Source organism: Gymnoscopelus braueri, assembly GCF_963280865.1.
Source record: "Gymnoscopelus braueri genome assembly, chromosome: 14".
In the NCBI taxonomy this organism is placed as follows: domain Eukaryota; kingdom Metazoa; phylum Chordata; class Actinopteri; order Myctophiformes; family Myctophidae; genus Gymnoscopelus; species Gymnoscopelus braueri.
In genome coordinates this window covers 15,874,950-15,894,122 of record NC_137619.1, presented here as the reverse complement: position 1 = coordinate 15,894,122, position 19,173 = coordinate 15,874,950, and the positions used below count along the sequence as shown (strand labels likewise).

Below are 19,173 nucleotides of genomic sequence, written 5' to 3'. Positions count from 1 at the left end.
AACTGTCACTGCTCTTTAAAAATGCAGATTTCAAGTGACACCTTTGAGCTCAATGACTTTTAGCTAATACATGTTTCCCAGTATGCAATGAATCAATTTAAATGACCTACCTACTGTAGGGTTTGCAGTACAGTATTTGTACCCATTGCATTGCAAAGTATTCTGGGCTACTTAATCGAGTTGCTGAATGTGGACAGGTTTAAAGCATGATTCAGTATATCATCTTTTTGTGTCGATTGCTGTGCTTCTGTTTATGTGAGTTAGATCTGTGGTTCCCAGCCTTTTATCGTTGGAGCCCCCCTTCTCACATCTGACAAAAGCTGTGACAAACACACAAACACACACATTTATTTGCCTATTTTCACCGAATGTTCGTGTATTATGACATGCCCAGTGTCCTAGCATCCCCAGTAGGGTTGCTAGGTTTCATGTGGTTAATGTAACAATCAGTCTGATGGAGAGCATTTAGCTTCAAACAGGCAGTTTTTAAATTGTAGCCCTGCAGTGTACAAGCGTTTATTTTCTTTCGTTTTATAAATTGAACGATGTCATTATTACTTTACTTCACAATGATTTTACATGTGGGTGTTAACTATGTAATGATGAGTAAATGGAATTTTATTTTGGACTACCTGGGGTGGGGCGGGGTGGGGTGGGGGGCAGACCCCAGGTTATGAAACACTGATTTAGATCACATATGACTCAGGCAATCTTGCGTGAATCCTCCAGCTAGAGTTGCAGGTCTCCGTGATAGAAGCTCAGCCCTCAGCCCTCTGGCCACATGTGCTGAGACAGCTCCATCCGGCGTGGTCTTATCATTCTGGATATAGTGCATAAGTGGAATGATGAGATTTTGCTACGGTAAGCAAGCATGAAATAAAGATGGTTTATCAGCATGTTGAAATAACAAACACTACCCTATATGTCTTCAACTAAAACAAGAATGGAAGCGATCAGTTGCGTTTATGTTGAACTACTAACATGATATACCGTATAGAGCACCGAAGTCTGACATCACTGCCGCTAGAGGGCGCTATCCCCCTGGGTTGCTGCATTATTTTTTGTGTTGAAATTCCCTTAGGGGAATTTTGGATCACGTCATATACGAACTGTGTTCCAAAAATAAACAAATCATCCGGACGTTTCTCTCAGGGGGGTGGCTCTGCATCGTTTATGATATTCATTCATATTTGATACAGCCTGTTTATGGAGAAATTTGAATTCATTCTGCCTTAAAAGTCTTAAAAACTACACTTCCGGGTCGTTTGACTCGTTTCTAGCGTTTATTGTGTTACTCTTTGGGTAAATTTGTATATTTCCACCTTCATTCGATGCTTCATATCCATAAAAGGCCATAAGCCATAATCTTAAGATTCCCCTATGGGGATTTAAACCCAAAAAATAACGCCGCGGGGGGGATAGCACCCTCTAGCGGCAGTGACGTCAGGACTTCGGTTCTCTATAGGTGACCTTTTCATATTTAAATGATTTAGTTTTTGTTCAAATTTGTGTCAAATAGCTCCCTATTCCCATAGTGTTTGTTCAGTAACAGGGGTCTCAAACGAATGAGCAGACAATATTGGAACTGGAACATGATAAAAAGTTACGCTGATAAAATGGGTTCTCTCTCTCTTACAAACACTCAATGAATACTATCAGAATATGGAGCTTTAAAGGTATACTAGGTAAGATCACAGATCTGCGTGTGTGTGTGTACACACACTCCAGTTAACCTTTAACTTTCTGACAAATCCCTTGGCTTACAGCATCTTTAATTCAAGGACATCTAAAATAATTTCCATACTCACATCATTATTGGTCATTGTTTCTTTGGCTTTTGTTCTCTCCTGTAGTTCCAGCTTCACCATAATCAACTCAATCCTGGACATGATGGCTGTTACAGAACTTTCAAGTTGGAGAACCTGCCTGGCCAGCCTTACATGGAATGAAAAGTATCTTCCATTAGCCAATAATACGAAGTAAACAGTACCTTTTAGTTAATATGCATGGCATTTCTATGATTATTTATTCACTAAAATCGTTGTGGATTGCACTAAAATCGTTGTGGATTTAACTTACTTTTTAATTTGTTTTTCATGTACAGATGGAACTGTTAATTTTATTAGATATTTATATTAAAAAAAAATAAGTAGTTGGAAAAACACAGCCCCCTCAAGCATTAGAAGGACAATACAATATCAGTCACCAGAACCAAGGATGTGTTTTCAAGTAGTCTTCTTACATGGTTAAAATGGAGTTTGAAGTTCAAGTTCAATTAATAACAAATATCTGAAGTTCAAGTTCAATTAATAACAAATATCTGTAACCCATCTAATATCTTTTAACCCATCGCCCATGTTTTATGACCTCTTTTTCTTTTTTTCTTTACCCCAATTTAAAATGGATGAGTTTAATGTGAACATTCAACCCACCTTTGAAACTCCTCTTTCTCAGTGAAGGTTTGAGTGGGCATGTTCTTCTGCTCATTAATGGTAACTGTAGATTGGTCCATCAGGTCTTTACCATAGTCTATTCCAAGTTTGTTGAGCTCATTACTGAGAGCATCCTGAAGAGAGGGAAAAAATGAGAAGGACCTGTGAAAAACACTACTCTAAAGCAGTGGCTCTCAACCTTTTCGGGATTAGGGCCCACGCCCACTTGAAAATCACTTAACTAATGTTATTAGACCACAAACTTCCCTTTTGATGTAATTCTTTAACTCTGTTACCCCAGTCTACACTGTAAAATCCTCAGTGTTCATTTAACTCAGAGTGTACAAAATGTATGCAAATGGTCCCTTGCGGGTGCATTTGGTTCCATTTTGTACACTCTTGAGTTACAGACCCGTGTAGACCTAGGACCCTATATTGAGAACCAGTGATTTAGTCCACAAACCCTCTTTTCCTCCAGTTCCCGTTTCATCCTCTCTTGCTCCTCGTGGTCCAGAATCTGGTTGCCGTCGCGGTCAAATCGGGCGAAGGCTGCCGAGATTTCGTGATCGGCATGTCCCATTCTAAGACATCAGATGGGTAAAGGTTCAGTTTAAATGGCTTAACTTCTGGGTTAACCTGCATGTCTACGTGTTTTGTTATGCTTTTTAATGACTCACTCTTTCAGAGTTTCTCTGAAGTCCTGGAATTCAATTTCTCCAGACCCAGACCGCAGGGCTTTTTGAACATCTGATATCTTCTCCTTTTTAAGTTTCAGCTTCATGAATGTCCTTGAGTAGCTCTTAATACAAAAAAGATGTTTTATTGCTTTATTATTTGTAGTTTAATTTGTAGTATCCTTAAAGTGTCCTCATATTGGCAAACAAACATAGTAAATACTAGATTATGTAAGTTAGATGTAACTACTTTACCTGTTTTATTATGTCTGTAATCTGCAGCTCGTCTTTCTGTGATGAGAGCTCTTCCTTAACCTCAGAGTATGTGTCATTTATGATGGCAAGAAACATGTTCTAGGGGACAAGTATGTTAAAGAAAGAAAAAACGTAATAATTATCAATTTGAAAAGAATCCCATCTTTCATTGTAAAATGTATTATGTGTTTATTTTGTGTATAAGAATAACTTACCAGCAGTACAAAAAAGACAAAGAATACGTAGGTGACAAAGTACATCGGACCAAGAACTCTGTTGGCACGCTCAATGGCATCATAATCAAAGTCTCCGAGAATAATCCTGAACTGTGTGAAGCTACAGGAAGAAAGGAACAGAGCATAAGAACTCAACTTCAACTCTTATTATTATAGCTCATGCTCGAGCTTACAGTCTGCTCATCCTATTCGTTCCGCTTGATTACTCGGCTTACATGCACTTGACAAAGGTACTGAAGGATTCAACTTCTGTTCCAAAGAGGAGATAGCCAAGCTGGGCATAGGCGAAGAATACTATGAAGAACATGATGGCAAATCCCACTATGTCTTTAGCACATCGACCCAAGGTCGAGGACAGTTGGGTCATGGTCTTATTGAAACTGATGTACTTGAAGACCTGCAGTAACAAGAAGAACAAACAGTAAAACAGTGGCACACCCTATGGTCTAAAATAGTGACTGTAGACAGTGGTAGTTTTTTACCTTTATCCAAGCGAAGAACAAGTTCACTGCATTCATGTTGTTGTACTGCATTTGCCAAAAAGCCAGAAATTCAAAGTCTGCATAGATTTCAGGTTGTTCCAGCAGTTTGCCAAGTAACTTGTCCACTTTTATGGTGCGGAAAATGTTGAAAACGATCGCTACGATGGCAAGCTGGAAAACAGAATTGTCTTTTTTCACTGTTCACACCAAGGAGCTTATGCAAAATGTGTATGTGAATAATTATGCATTATCTCACCAGTATGACAACAATGTCCAGTATGTTCCAGATGCTGTTGAAGTAGGACAACTTGTGTATTCGTAGCTCAAGAATCTCCTCCACAACGTAGTAGAGGATGAAGACACAGAATACCATCTCACAGGCAAGGATGAAATAATCCCAGTAGGTGATGTAGCGAATTAGTCTGACTGTTCGTATCTGGTAGGAAGGGATAGCTCCACCAGTCGCTGGGAATTCAACCAGCAACCTTTCAGGAAAAGGTAAAAAAACAAAAACAACATGGAATGTCTATAAGCTTTGGATGAAAGGCTATTATAGGGAAAAGGTGCTTGCAAATTGTGTTCACTACCTGATGACACAAAACATATTGATGTTGGCGTTGTAGGTGGAGAAGTCAATGAAGACTGCTCTGGTTCCACGGTCCAACCACAGGTTGCTCTTCAGGTCCGTCAGTACGGCAGTGCTCTCCTCCTTAGTTCTGCTCAGGTCCTGATAGAACCCTGCACCACTGTATGTGGTTAACAATCCCCAGTGAGCAGAACCTTTGACCTCTTTCTCTGTGTGGTATGTCCAGCTGGGGAAGGATAAGATCTTGTAACACTATGTGAACTGTGTGTGTGTGTGTGTGTGTGTGTGTGTGTGTGTGTGTGTGTGTGTGTGTGTGTGTGTGTGTGTGTGTGTGTGTGTGTGTAACAACGACAAAAAAACAAGAGAAACCTAGAGGTGTGCATAGTTGAGCCACATGGCTCAGTACCAGCTGAGCTCAGTGTCCCTGGTCTTTGTCCACCAAATTGCACAATATGTCAGATATTGAGTTAGAGATGTAGTATATGAAGTTGCATGGACTTGTGCTGTGATTTGAGGATGATACAGTGCATTGAGTCATTGCGGCAAGAGTGACACACTGTACAGTATGTATACAGTACATGCACACAAATAGACTGTCTCATTACAATATTTACACAATTGCATCACAGTTCGACTAAAATGATCACAGTCTGAGTCTTCTCTGTTTAATGTTACAGCGCACCCATAGCAGTCTGGTAGTGAGCTTAGAAACCAATCAGAAGACAAAATGTGCAGCTTACGCAGTGCCATTGATGAGACCAAAGTTAACATCGTTCTCTTTCTTCTCATTGTAGACATCGAAACATCCCGTGATTTCATCTTGGAAGTCGCCGTGGACCTTACAGGAGTTGTTCTTTATCTTGATCTGCCTCATCCGGGGGACGCCCAGCAGCATGTTCTCATAGTAGATGAAGGAGTGGTCTCCGCTATCCAGAGACTGGTTGTTGTACCACTTAGTCCAGTAGAGGCCATCCAGCAATGGGCCCTGGGAATACTGTTCAGATTCAGATACGGGATGGGTAGAAATGAGTGAGAATAGAGGTAGGAATTCAATTATGAATCAATGAATCTCATGATCTATACGTATCTTGCAAACATAACCATGTCATATTTAATTCTGTGTTTATTTGTTCACAGAGTTTGATTCTTCATTGGAGAATATAGAGACTACTCACAATCCAGAAGTCGGCCATGGTGCTAATGGAGTGAAATTTAACCCCGCTTTCACCGGCTGTATTCACAAACAGGTCTGTCATGGCTTTAGTGTAATAGTAGGTGCTTGAGCTTGTCATACCATATGTCACTGAAAGACAACATGACCACATTGTTATGGTTAACCACTGATTCAGCCTTTGCTCAGGCTCAGCTTGAAATGTTGCTGCATTCGGCTGAAGATAAGGCGAGTCAGAAACAGACACGCAGGGCCTCATTCAAGATTTGTTCTTTGGTCGTGCTCATGTCACAGCAGTCAAATACACCCAGATCAGAGGCGGTGATTTGTTTGAAGAGAGAGCACATTGGCTGACGCAAATGGCCTCGTCAAACAATGTAAATCCCGACCCAGACAAAGGAACAATGGCTCAGCCCAATGCTCTTATCAGTGAAAGGCAAGAGAGCAGTGCGATCTGTTCCTTTCACTCATAATGTTTAGCAGGACAATGCCATTTAGTCAAAACGGGATGGGGAGAGAATTTATTGTGGCCTCGGAAGCAGGGAGAAGCAGCTGACGATAAATCAACATTTCAAACAGGCTCATGTACTGTAACTTCCTAACAAAACATAGGATCAGTTTAACTTTTCAGAATGCAATGTTATGTAAACTGAGAATGATACGTTATCGCTTATACAATTTGGATTGCATTTTATCTGCATTAAATGCACCTTTTACGTTTTCTTTTTATCTTTATTATTGTTAAGTTATTCAGGGACAATTTCTCATTATGTGTCCTTGTACAGTAAGTGTAGAAATTCTTAAAATGATGGTGTTTTATTGGACTCAGTTGCCAGGGTGGGTGTTTTCCCATAGGTAAACAATGAGAGCCAAATTCATGCCCACATATCCTATCAAGAAAGTATAGACAATCAGATAGTAGTTAACCACTTAAACCCTATATAATTCATTGATCGGTGTCCCCCAGGGATCTTTACAAGGTCACCTACTTTTTTCTTTCTACACAAAAATAGCAGATCTATAAGCTATACAAGCCCACAGCTCGTCGCAACACGACACATTGTGAGCTTGTATATCTTCTATTTCCCTCGAATTTTTGCCTATGATGACATGCCCAGAATAGGGATGCTAGGGTTCATGTGGCTAAAAACCAACAAATCTGGTACTCAGTACAATTTAAAAAAAATTCCAAGAATTATTGGGAAATGGCATTTAACCCAGATTGGTAACCTGATTTTGCAGTGTAGAAACATCAGCCTTGGGCCCACTTTAATGGGTGGTCACATCTTTTGAGCAAACTAAACTTTCAGCATTAAGGAGCGCAGGGAGGTGAACTTGAAGAAAACGAGCACTCCTTTTTCAATCGGCCTGGTTTTCCAATCTGACTGTAACATATATATATATATAACACACACACACACACACACACACACACACACACACACACACACACACACACACACACACACACACACACACACACACACACACACACACACACACACACACACACACACACACACACACACACACACACACACTACACACTCCCTCCCTTTACTGTCTCTCTCCATTGTATTTCCTAAATGGACTCCTAAAGCATGTTGTGTGCATACTGTAGTTACATCCACACTCCACACAGACAGTCAGGCATTGACAGAGTAACTGATGTTATACTTACAGAGACATATATCCACAAGGAACACCAGATAGACCATTAGCTCCCTTAGTGTGGTCCTGACGAACAGCTCCCTGTTGTCAGAGGTGTTCTCAGTCAATGTTGTGCCCCATAATCCTACACAATATTGATGAAAGACAAGATATCCAAGTGTTCAATTTTAGATAATTTTAGTCTTTATGCACTGCTCCCTAGGGCAGTGTTTCTCAAATGGGGGTACGTGTACCCCTATTTGAGGGTACAGTATATGGCCGTATATGATAACACTGCTCCTTTACTCCCATTAATGATAAAACATTGACAAACTTTGTGTGAACCTGCTGATCTGTAAAGTAAAGTGTTAAACTTAATTTGATACAAAAACTTGATTAGCACAAAAGAACGTTACGAAAATAAACACTTATTTGCACATGATTTGATATTGATATAAAATTGTACTTACTGAAATGTTATGGTCACAGTTTAAAATAAATATGCTCAGGAGGAACTAATTGCAACTCACATGTACTGTATGTATAAACATTTCACATTAAGACATTACAAACTGTGGGTAAACCATGCAAAATATAGCTGACATGCCAAGAAAGGAGTTTGTTTGTAAACACTTATGACAGTGCACAATTACCTCTGAACGGATTTAGGTAACAAATAAACAGGATAACTTGACTTGTACTGTACATGACTATAAACTGAACAGAACAGTTCCTACCTTTGATAAAAGAACAGCAACCTGCACGTTTCTTTAACAGGTTTCTGTCAAGGGATGCTGGCTCCTCAGGAAAAGGGCTGGGACTGTCCAGTTTGGACATGTTGTCCATGGAGCCCTGGAAAAGTGGCTGGGGGTTGTAGATGGTGCTGACAGCCCGAGGTATGGGTGATGGAGAGCCACAGAAACCTTGGTTCACCCAGGCTCCATTACTCACACTGTCCAGCTCACACTCTACCTGGCCGGTGAGGTGGCTCTCGGCCCGATTGTTCAAGCACTTCATGTTGTTGTGAGTCATCTGGACGTCTCTGTTTGGGAACTGGGACGTTGTCGTCCAAAGTAAAGAGGACCAAATGAAGCTGGACCGTTTTCAACACCTGCTGGTAAGACGACATAAAGAAACAATGACATAAGCATCACAGGGGGAGGAGCCACCAGTCCGCCGCTGAGCACTGTGGACTGCTCATTTGGATGTTGTAACGACCAACGCTACCTAGGCTGATATACGCAATCATGTGTTGTTCTTGTACACCACATACATATGCACATACAGTATGTGTGTGTGTGTGTGTGTGTGTGTGTGTGTGTGTGTGTGTGTGTGTGTGTGTGTGTGTGTGTGTGTGTGTGTGTGTGTGTGTGTGTGTGTGTGTGTGTGTGTGTGTGTGTGTGTGTGTGTGTGTGTGTGTGTGTGTGTGTGTGTGTGTGTGTGTGTGTGTGTGAGAGAGAGAGAGAGAGAGAGAGAGAGAGAGAGAGACACACACCACAAACATGACCTTGCACTTGGTCAATTCAAAAGGTATATTTGGGCATTTACCTTATATACTGTAGTGTAGTGAGTTATAGAAGCTATGCAAGTATAATGGAGTATCTTTTAACTTCTTAATCCCTATGTACTTCATCATACAACAAATAGCAAAAATAACTGATCTACAAGTTCACAATGTGTTTTGCATTGTATTGCATTGCATTGTGAGCTTTTAGATCTGCTATTTTTTAAGTAATATAGTTGAAAATGTCTGACACATTTCTTAACTTTGAAAAAAGGAAAATAAAATATACCCAAAAGGGGGATACCAGGGTTGGTCTGGGCCGCGGCGTGGCGGTCCAGGCACCCTAGGCTACAATGTCAGCTTGACAGCGCGTCGCGAGTTCGAATCCCGATTCCAACGACCTTTGTGTCATTCCCCATCTCTCTTCCCATTTTATGTCAGTCTGCTGTCCTATCATTAGGCATAAAAGTCCCAAAACAAATATTTGAAAAAATAAAATAAAGAAGGACACCAGGGTTAATGTGTAATATTTGATAATTGTACTATTTTGATATTAGTCAATATACAGTAGCAGGCAGTATAGTAAAAGTCATTATTCATGCACGTTCTGTAATGGATACCTTGTTCCTGTCTTACAAACCTAGCAAAGTAATGACAGAAAACAGTAACACAACATGTAGATCTCTAGGCTGATTTGATGGTTTTATTCTATTTGAAAATTTACATTTTACTCACTGGTGGTGGAATCTTTGGAAGACAGTATTCAGGTACAACATTTAAGTTGAAAATGTGACGATGAAGCTTTGCAAGTTAAAGCTCCACTATGTAACTCTTTTTCAGTGACTATGTTATTTTGTCAGTTCATTGACTACAATGTTATTTTGTATATAATACAATATATACCATATACATTTGGGGTGGTTGTATTTGGTGTCCCTGCTCTTCTTTTGAGACATTTAGATCCTGTGTCTGGTTTGACACAACCTGTACTGCCTGAAGGTCAAAATTAAATTTCTCCTGTGAGCAATCAGGAAGGTTCTATTAGCTCTGTAGTAAACATTTCAGCACTTGTGCAGGAGACCTGTGGGCTCAAATCTGGGGTAGAACCGGAAAGTTACAGAGAGCAGCTTTAAGTCATTCTGGACATACATCAAATTTTAATTGAGTTTGGAGACTCTCAATTGCACATTGTCTACTGCTGTCATTAGGAGCGTTTTCATTTACAGAGTAAAATCCTCAATGTTAACTCTGGAGTGTACAATTGGAACCAAAAGGACCTGTAAGGGTTCCGTAAGGACCCGTAAGGGTTCTGCAAGGACCCGTAAGGGTTCTTTTGTGTGCCATGCAGTTGGGCTACAGCCAAGTACACAATGATTTCAGGTCAAATGTATTTTCCTTGCCAACTGTTGACTCTCAGGTTTCCTACGTAAACACAAAAGCCATGCGATAGCCTGCTGCTCGCCATCACATTAGCATGAATCTTTTGACTCCGTCATCTGTTATGCATTTTACATTTTTAACATGCCAACTGTCAAAAACATATTAGGCATTCAAACACTCAACATTTTAATTGCTGTGGCCATCTGTACTGTTTGCCACTTTGCACTTGTCACGCACACACGAACATTTATACACATACACACACGCACGCACGCGCACACAAACACACACACACACACACACACACACACACACACACACACACAAACACACACACACACACACACGCGCACACACACGCGCACACACACACACACACACACACACACACACACACACACACACACACACACACACACACACACACACACACACACACACACACAATTCTCAAAGCAATATCCATAGACAGCCTGAACTGATAGTTCATAATGTTTTTTTGTTTTGTTGTCCAAGGGCCGGAAGCTTACAGATCAAAAGACTACTTACAATTCAAAATACTACCCACCTAATCAAATCAATTTTAACTTAATGGGATGTGTATAAAGCAATGGCAGTTGGACAATACAGTGAATGCATTGATATGTCTATAATACTATAGGCCTATACGACAGAGTTTGGGTGCAGCCATGGATGTTCATGCTTGAGCAGCTCTGAACAGGGTGATTACACACAGCCATTACACAACAATAGACTTTTAATTTGTTGCTGTCGGGTGGAAACCTTGTATGTTCAAAACCGATACTTTTTAATTAGTATTTTACAAATATATTAAAATTGTGAAAATAGCCAAGCTCACAACGTGTCGTGATGTGACACGTTGTGCTTATCTGCTATTTTCTCTACTTTTGTGCGACATTCTTGTATGATGAAGTAAGGTATTAATTTAGGATCAAGTCGAAATATGGAGAGGCAGGTTTCTGACTGATCTCTACTCTATGGCTGAGGCAGCGGTAGGGACTGCTCTTTATAAATTAGCAGTGGCTTGTGCCACGATAGCAACGTTTTCTTTTATTTTGTCCATTTTGTTTTCCATGGTTAAACAACCAGGATTTAACAACTTAAGCCCCATGTATATTATGGGACGTATGCATGTATGTTATCACAATGCATTGTTATGTAATGTGTTTTGAGTTTGTAGATCTACTATTTTCGTTATTTCTGAAAATAAAATAAAAAAGAGTTGAAAAAATGTATATGTAGTATACATAAATGTATATGTATCATATATAAATTATATATAAATGTATATATATGTATTATACATAAATGTATATATATGTACTATACGCTCCTAAAAAAACACCATACAATGTCTTCAAAATAAATAAATACAATTAAAAAGAATTTTAAAGAATTTATCATGAAAATGTCAAAAAATTTAAAGATATACTGTACTATACTATTCTATAAATCACCAAACTGCATAACATGAACAAAATCTGCAATAGTTTATTATACTGTCATAAAAAAAATGGGCAAAACATCTTTGTCATAAAAGAGTCAGGCATTATCATGTAAAACAAAAAATAGAAACAAAAAGGCTGTGGGGTCACAGAAAGGACTTGGTTTTGTGTTTATATTTTGGTCCCCTATTGACGTAATAGAGCCTTATCTCACAACACAGGAGGGATGGACAAAAGGATGCTTTTATCCCCTCACAGTGCAGGATGAGGCTGTGCATGGGCCATCATCACCTGCCATCATTAAAGGCTATCATTGCTGTCAGGCAGAAACCTTGTATCTCCACATTTCATGTTTTTATGTTTTTCGTAAATTAATACCATACTTCGTCATACACGAGTGTTGCACAAAACTATAGTGAAAATAGCAGATCTACAAGCTACGCGTTGTGAGCTTGTACAGTAGGTCGGATATTTAAAAAATATATATGTTAGTAAATAATAATAAAAAAGGAACGGTTTTGGAAATACAAGGTTTCCACCCAACATCAATGCTATGTTGTGTAATCCTCATCCTCGATACAACGCCCTTGTTTTCACAGCTTTTTAAGCACATGAACCCTAGCGCCTCTATTCTGGGTAGGCTATGTCATAATAGGTGAGCAGGTGAGGCGAAAACAGTAGATCAACAATTTCACAAATGTGTTGCAGAGTGGGCCTAGAGGAGTAGGCTAGTATACAGCCCTGGGGGACTCTGGTCAAAAGTATAAGGTTTAATTGGTTAAAGGAAATGCTTAAAATGACAAGATGTTCTACTGAGTGATCCCTTCATAGTACAATCCTCCTGTTAATTTCACTTAAATGTAAATTGCACCCGCACCCGCAAGGATCCATTTGGTTACCTTTGTACACTCTGAGTAACAAATGAACACTGCTTTCGTGTTCTTTCATAAGGCTGTTTTATGAAACTACAGGTTTGGCCGCTACGTGCCCCTCACACCTACATGGCACTGCCGATCCGACCAATATGTCTGAGTCATGGTGTCGGGGGCTTTGTCAGAGTACCCGTTGTACCTGTCTGTGTCCTTTTATGCCCATATATGTATATCTCTGCATCTGTCAGTCCTGGTCCATTTTATGCCCATATGGAGATCGCTGATGTCATCAGTATATGCCCATATATGGGCATGCCCCCTTTTGTGCCCATACATGGAGCTGACTGATTTGTTTGCACTATGCCATGATGACACTTGAGGTTCGTCAACACACTCCATATTTGGGCATAGCTGCATTGGGAACTCCTTATGTGGTTATCGCTGAGTCATAGTGACATGAGCGTGACAACGTTGGTCCGCTGGCCCGCCCGCCGGCTGGTCCTCCCTTAAGCCAATTTTAATCTATGCTATACATGCTATTCTGGACATGTATTCATGGCTAATATACATTTTGACAGAGGAAGAGTGAATGCTATCAGTATCGACCAATTAACTTTTATGAAGGATTACTGATGATTAAGGTTGGGGCCATGTTCATTTTAGTTTGAGGGTTTTAAGAAAAAGGCCCCAATTTCATGAACAAGAATTTTTTTTTTGTTAATGCTGATTTGTTGACACAACTCACATGGAATTGTATAACCCGTCCCTAATCCTGTACATAATGAGGAAAATATAGCATATCACTATTCTACTTCTATGGTAATTCATTATTGATTAAAAATGTACATTGGTTTCAGGATTTATTGATTAGTGGAGGCAGATTTGCAAGTGCGGAAGAACCCAATCTTTTTTCCATAAAAATACTTTTATTTTAGGTCAAGAACAACAATTAAACAAAATAGATGTCTGCATGTAACAAAAAGATTTTTTTTTACAAAACCACATTTCATGGCTATGGCTAGCCTATACACAAAATAGATATTGTCAGTTATTACATGACTTTAACAATGCTTCTGTTGTAAAAGTGACAATGATTTACCCAGCATCCAATGAAAATTGCACATTTAGGGCCATATCAAAATGTTTGATTCAAATACATCATAGCCTATGTTTATAGTACAAGCTAATGGTCATACTGACCACACAGTGTACATATCTCATACTGAAACAGTAAATTTTCCCATTTCCTACTTGAACAAAACCTGCTCAATATGGGTTTAAGAGCCAAAACAAAAGGCAAAATAAAAGTTTCAAAATGAAATAGAAACCTTTTTCAATGTGACCAAAAGACTAGATAAATTATACAAATAAATGTAATACAAATGTATTTACTTAGTCCTGTGTTATTAAGCAAGCACAGTATCATTTCCATACTGTCATTCACATGACGTGTCTGATTAGCAGTTGGTCGCAGCAGTATATGTTGGGACCACATGGCCCTCAAACTGATATGGGAACGAGGAGTGCATGTACTCCTGTTCCATAGAAGAGTCATACCTCATGAGGCAAGGATAGTTATCAGGCTGCACACAGTCAAACTGCAGGTCCAACCACTGCTTGGGGGGAGCGTTATGCTTCCTTGAATCTGTCATGATCCGATTAAGGGCCATGATGTAGCTGAGGGCCATCTGCAGGGTCTCGTACTTGGACAGCTTCTTATCCTCTCCCCACTGAGGGACCACTTTGCGGAGGCAATCAAAGGCTGTGTTTAACCCCTGCATCCTCTTCCTCTCACGGGCGTTGGCGGCCGTCCTTCGCCGTATGACAGTCTCGTATTTCTCTGGACTCTTGGAGTCGGCCTCTGAAGACTCAGAACCAGAGTCAGTGCAACTGGGTCGGCGACACTTCATGCTTTTTGTCAAAAAATATCGCTCTCCAGTGGTGAGTGGCGACAAAGACTCAGACGTGAGAGAAAAGCTTTGGCTGATAGTTTGCCAAGTTCAACCTCAGGATTGTCAATTAGCCTCAGGATTCTTCTGAGCTCTTGTCCATAAGAAAGCCTCGCTGGTGTCAAAACAGCTTATTGTTGAATGTAAGTCCAGTATAGTGGATGTCCTGAGCATCAGAAGAGTCCAAGGGGGTTCTGATCTTAGACATACTGGGGGAGCGGCTTTTATACGATACCACAGATGAACAGGTGGTAGCAGGTGGGGTCCCCCTCCCCGTGCCCATCTCCATCCTCAATACTGCTTGTAGAGAAACACACCCATGCAGACTCACAAACATCCACACCCACTCCACACACACACACACACACACACACACACAGACACACACACACACACACACACACACACACACACACACACACACACACACACACACACACACACACACACACACACACACACACACACACACACACACACACACACACACACACACAACCTTAATGAAATTCCAATTATCTTGGCCTGGTCTATCTGGTCATGGCTTCACCCAGGGCCATGTGTTGCAAACACCAGAATTCTACCATCTGGCTAGCAGCATAACTTGCTGCATGTTGACCATGTTTCTTCTATGTGTAAAGCTACGCTAATACATCATTCCTGGCTTTGATTACAATGTTGCTCCATGGTTTCAATATTGCCCATTGAACTGAAATTTAGTAAATAAAACCTGAATTAACTACAATTATCACTAGAGATGAATCTGCTGATTATCAGTTAAATAACTATTTAATTAGATATATCATAAGGCCCCACTCTATTTTCTTTTTAATATATTTTTCTCATATAAACTATATCTCACTTAGATATCGAACCATGTAATTACATGTTTTTATTCCAGAAATGTGCATGTCGGATAATATACTGTTTCGGCCAAAATGCTGTCATTTTATTTTCAATGCACTACATCCTCTAAAATAAAACTACGTCATAGACAAAAAGTCTTGTGTGAGTAATGAATTTAATAAAAATAAAACATACAATAAAATAAAATAAACTTAAATAGTGTTTTATAGTATAGTGTTTCTCATATCTCATTTCATAATTAAACTAGATCTGTTAACAATTCTGACCACAAATCCACAAGTAAGGTTTTGATATATCTGCATAAGTCATCGAGAAGACTGACCCCTTTCACTTCCCATAGTCCCATCCTGCTACTGTCCTCATGATAATAATGATAATCTGAGATTAGCCTGAGGCAACAGAAGTGTAAGTGTGGCCCTGAGGGATTTTAACAGCACATCAGCTGTCTTTAGCTGGAAGGGATTAGATTAGTGGTTTAAAACAATATGGAACAAGATGTTACACATATTTCTACATCATTTGAGATCACAGAAAATATCTTTTAATACTAAAGCATCTTTCCAATTACTTTAACTTGTAGGTTACGAATGTGGCCATCTTGGACATTGTGTGTCAGTGCTGTGTTCTTAATGAATCACAGTATGTGGTATGCATTAGTGTTTCTTGCATTCTGGGGACCACATGTGAAATGAATAATTGATTTGTCAAGTGGTCCGAGGAAATGAGATAGACAGAATAACTTGTCTGTCTGTCATCAAGAGGACGAAGGCATACATGGGGAGGGGGGGGGGGGCGCGCGCGCACACACACACGCACACGCACACGCGCGCACACACACACACACACACACACACACACACACACACACACACACACACACACACACACAATAACTCTCTGTTACTATAAAGCACCCATAGACCAACATAAAATGCTGGACATTAATACAACAAATATACTCCATGTCTCAATCATGTCTAGATCTAATCAAAATCGGCACAGGATTCTAACTATGTGAATAATTAAGTGTTATCCTATAGCAGTGGTGGAAAGTAACTAAGTACTTTATGAGTTATTTGAAAAGTTTACTTTGCTACTTTGTAGATTTAGATTACAAAACATACAGTAACCACTTAAACCCTATTTTATACTTTGACTATTCGAAAATAGCTGATCTACGAACACGTGTTGTGAGCTTTGTAGATCTGCTATTTTCAAAAGAATTGACAAATGTTCAATTATATAAGAAGAAAAATACCTGAGGCTACCCAAAAAAAAAAATACTGGAGCACCCGACTGGGTCTGCACGTTTTATTACTTTGCAGGGGTGACTGCGTTGAAACAATTATGCACGTATATTCTGATGCCAATACTTTGGTATACAGGACTTTTACTTATAACAGAGTATTTCAACGTTGTGGTATTGTTACTTTTACTTAAGTAAAGAATCTGAGTACTTCTTCCACTGTCCTATAGGCAGAGGAAGAAGTGAGCTTTTTCCTCTGCCTGCTGTATTTTCCGGTGTCTGTAACATAACATGTTAGTTGAGTAGTGTAACTCAGCATCACTGTGACAAATGACACACTAAAAGCTTGGGGTCATGGAAGCATACTGAATGATTAATCACTATTAGAAGCCACAGGATAATGCCTGTTCCTTATATTGGGTCATGGTCACAAACTGGTGCTGTCTGGTCATTTCAGGCATAGACTGGTTAGCTGTGCAATTAGGCATATAATCCCATCTACCAGTTGGTTCATTGATTACAGATTGATGTAGTTGGCCAGCTGCTGCTTGTCTTGTCTGAGGGTCTCGACTCAGACATGGGCCTAGTGCCTACCGTACGTGTCTTCCAGCCTTGTTTTTTCCAGTCCCTCACGTGATTGGCTTGTCTGAGAACTGATGTCTAACACAAAAACTAAACTTGCTCATAAAGCCATATGTCACAGGAGAATTAAGAGTGACCCGCATGTTCTGGTGGTGTCAGATATCAGAATTAATCCAGAAAGAGGGATATGTCCTTATGGAGAAGTGAAGATTAAGGCACGGAGCGTATGATGATTCAGTCTGGGAGAAAGTGTGGAGGAAATACATGGATTGGCTATTCTGAGCACTGATGGCTTGACTTTATAAATGTCACTGATAAATCGCATTACATTGACAGCATCATCTGTGAGATTAAGCATATTCGTGGTATACATTGATTTCAATGACGAGCATGTATTCTGTTTTAAGGGGGAGTCGAAACATTGCATGCACAGATAAAGCGGCCATCAAAGGGAATACCATTCAATGACAGTAGTAATTTCTTGTGTGTAGTAATCATGTCACAGTATCAAACTTGCATCCATTATTAGTGACCAACAACATTGACACTGTACATGTGTACACTGTGTATTTCTAGTCAAGCATGGTCTAGAAAACCCAATGCAAGTTATTACTCGGCAACACATGAATCTTCCAATCAGCTAACAAGAAGGCCTGGCAGCTGGTCAGATGAGCCTGAGGGTGTAAGTGGGTCACGCAAGGTGAATGTAATTTCATGCCTATTTGAACTTTGTTCTCCTCTAATTGGACTGATTAGCAATGGTTAATTGGTTTACAAGGTTTGCCATTTGTGCATACTATGGTGTCAGCCTCACTGGAAAGCTTGTATTATAACATGGTCATTATAGCATTAATGGTTGTGGAACAATTCACATTAGGAGAAAAGGTCTAATTGGGAGGATATTAAATAACACAGTGGTGAAAGTAACCAAGTGCATTTCTTTGATACTTCATACATATAGAACAAAATTAAATGACCCTCACACCGTCTACACTTGCACAATAAGAACAACTTTTATTAAGGCTTAAGGCAAAGTTTCGGTCAATAGACCTTCTTCAGGCATCCTGTGATACTTCGTACAAAAAAATAAAGTATAATTTCATCTCAGAGGCAACTGTTACAATGTTTTAACAGCTTTAGTTACTATATAGTAACTATGAGTATCTGTGTACATCTTCCACCACTGAAACTACATATTAAAGTGTAAGGATAATTCCTTTTAACAGGACGTTCATGAAAGTCCTTGCGGGCTTGTTTCCAATGAGGGCCTGTGAGCAATTAGGGGTTAAGAGTCTTGCTCAGGGACAAATTTAATTTCATCGACACATATGCTGGCGTGGCCTGGAATCGTACCTGCGGCAACCAGGGCCTCTGGCTCCCTAGGCGGGCTCACTAACCACTCAGCTATGGCCGCCCTAATCTTTTGTTTGTGTTAACATCAGTGATAAAATCAAAGAAACATCAGGTCATGTCCATTCACCATGCAGATAATTATACCTACCTGATTAAGCTAGACCACCGTTTTTCAAATTGGACACTACCTTTGTGGTACTCAGATTTTCTTTTGTTTTTGTCTGATATTGGTTATGAACAATGTATATGTTCATAAAATCAGTTAAGGGTGGGGAGGCTAAGACAGCAATACTAAACAATTGTCAGTATGAGGAAGAGTGTTTTGTGCTGGTGAAAGCTGAAAACATATGGTAGAGAATTAAGTTTGAGAAACACTAAGCTAGATAATTACAATACTTTGAGTTTGAATAAATATAACTTTATTCTGAGAAAACAACCTACTATTTTACATTGTGCAATTTTATATGA

At 39.7% G+C, this 19,173-nt stretch overlaps 2 protein-coding genes across 2 annotated transcripts; both read right to left on the bottom strand.

The window, feature by feature from the left end:
* Nucleotides 1-464: 464 nt before the first annotated feature.
* On the bottom strand, nucleotides 465-8,503 carry pkd2l1 (polycystic kidney disease 2-like 1; the record flags this gene model as incomplete). The annotated part of the gene is made up of 15 exons (XM_080449398.1): nucleotides 465-820; nucleotides 1,809-1,935; nucleotides 2,433-2,566; nucleotides 2,896-3,013; nucleotides 3,110-3,231; nucleotides 3,362-3,460; nucleotides 3,577-3,697; nucleotides 3,813-3,994; nucleotides 4,080-4,250; nucleotides 4,336-4,564; nucleotides 4,667-4,891; nucleotides 5,406-5,659; nucleotides 5,841-5,968; nucleotides 7,518-7,631; nucleotides 8,224-8,503. The coding sequence occupies 15 exons, from the start codon at nucleotides 8,501-8,503 to the stop codon at nucleotides 692-694; spliced, it is 2,433 nt and encodes an 810-aa protein (XP_080305524.1). The 3' UTR covers nucleotides 465-691.
* Nucleotides 8,504-14,165: 5,662 nt separating this feature from the next.
* Nucleotides 14,166-14,618, bottom strand: atoh7 (atonal bHLH transcription factor 7; the record flags this gene model as incomplete). The annotated part of the gene is made up of 1 exon (XM_080449604.1): nucleotides 14,166-14,618. One exon carries the CDS (start codon nucleotides 14,616-14,618, stop codon nucleotides 14,166-14,168), a length of 453 nt encoding a protein of 150 aa, XP_080305730.1.
* Between the last annotated feature and the right edge of the window lie 4,555 nt (nucleotides 14,619-19,173).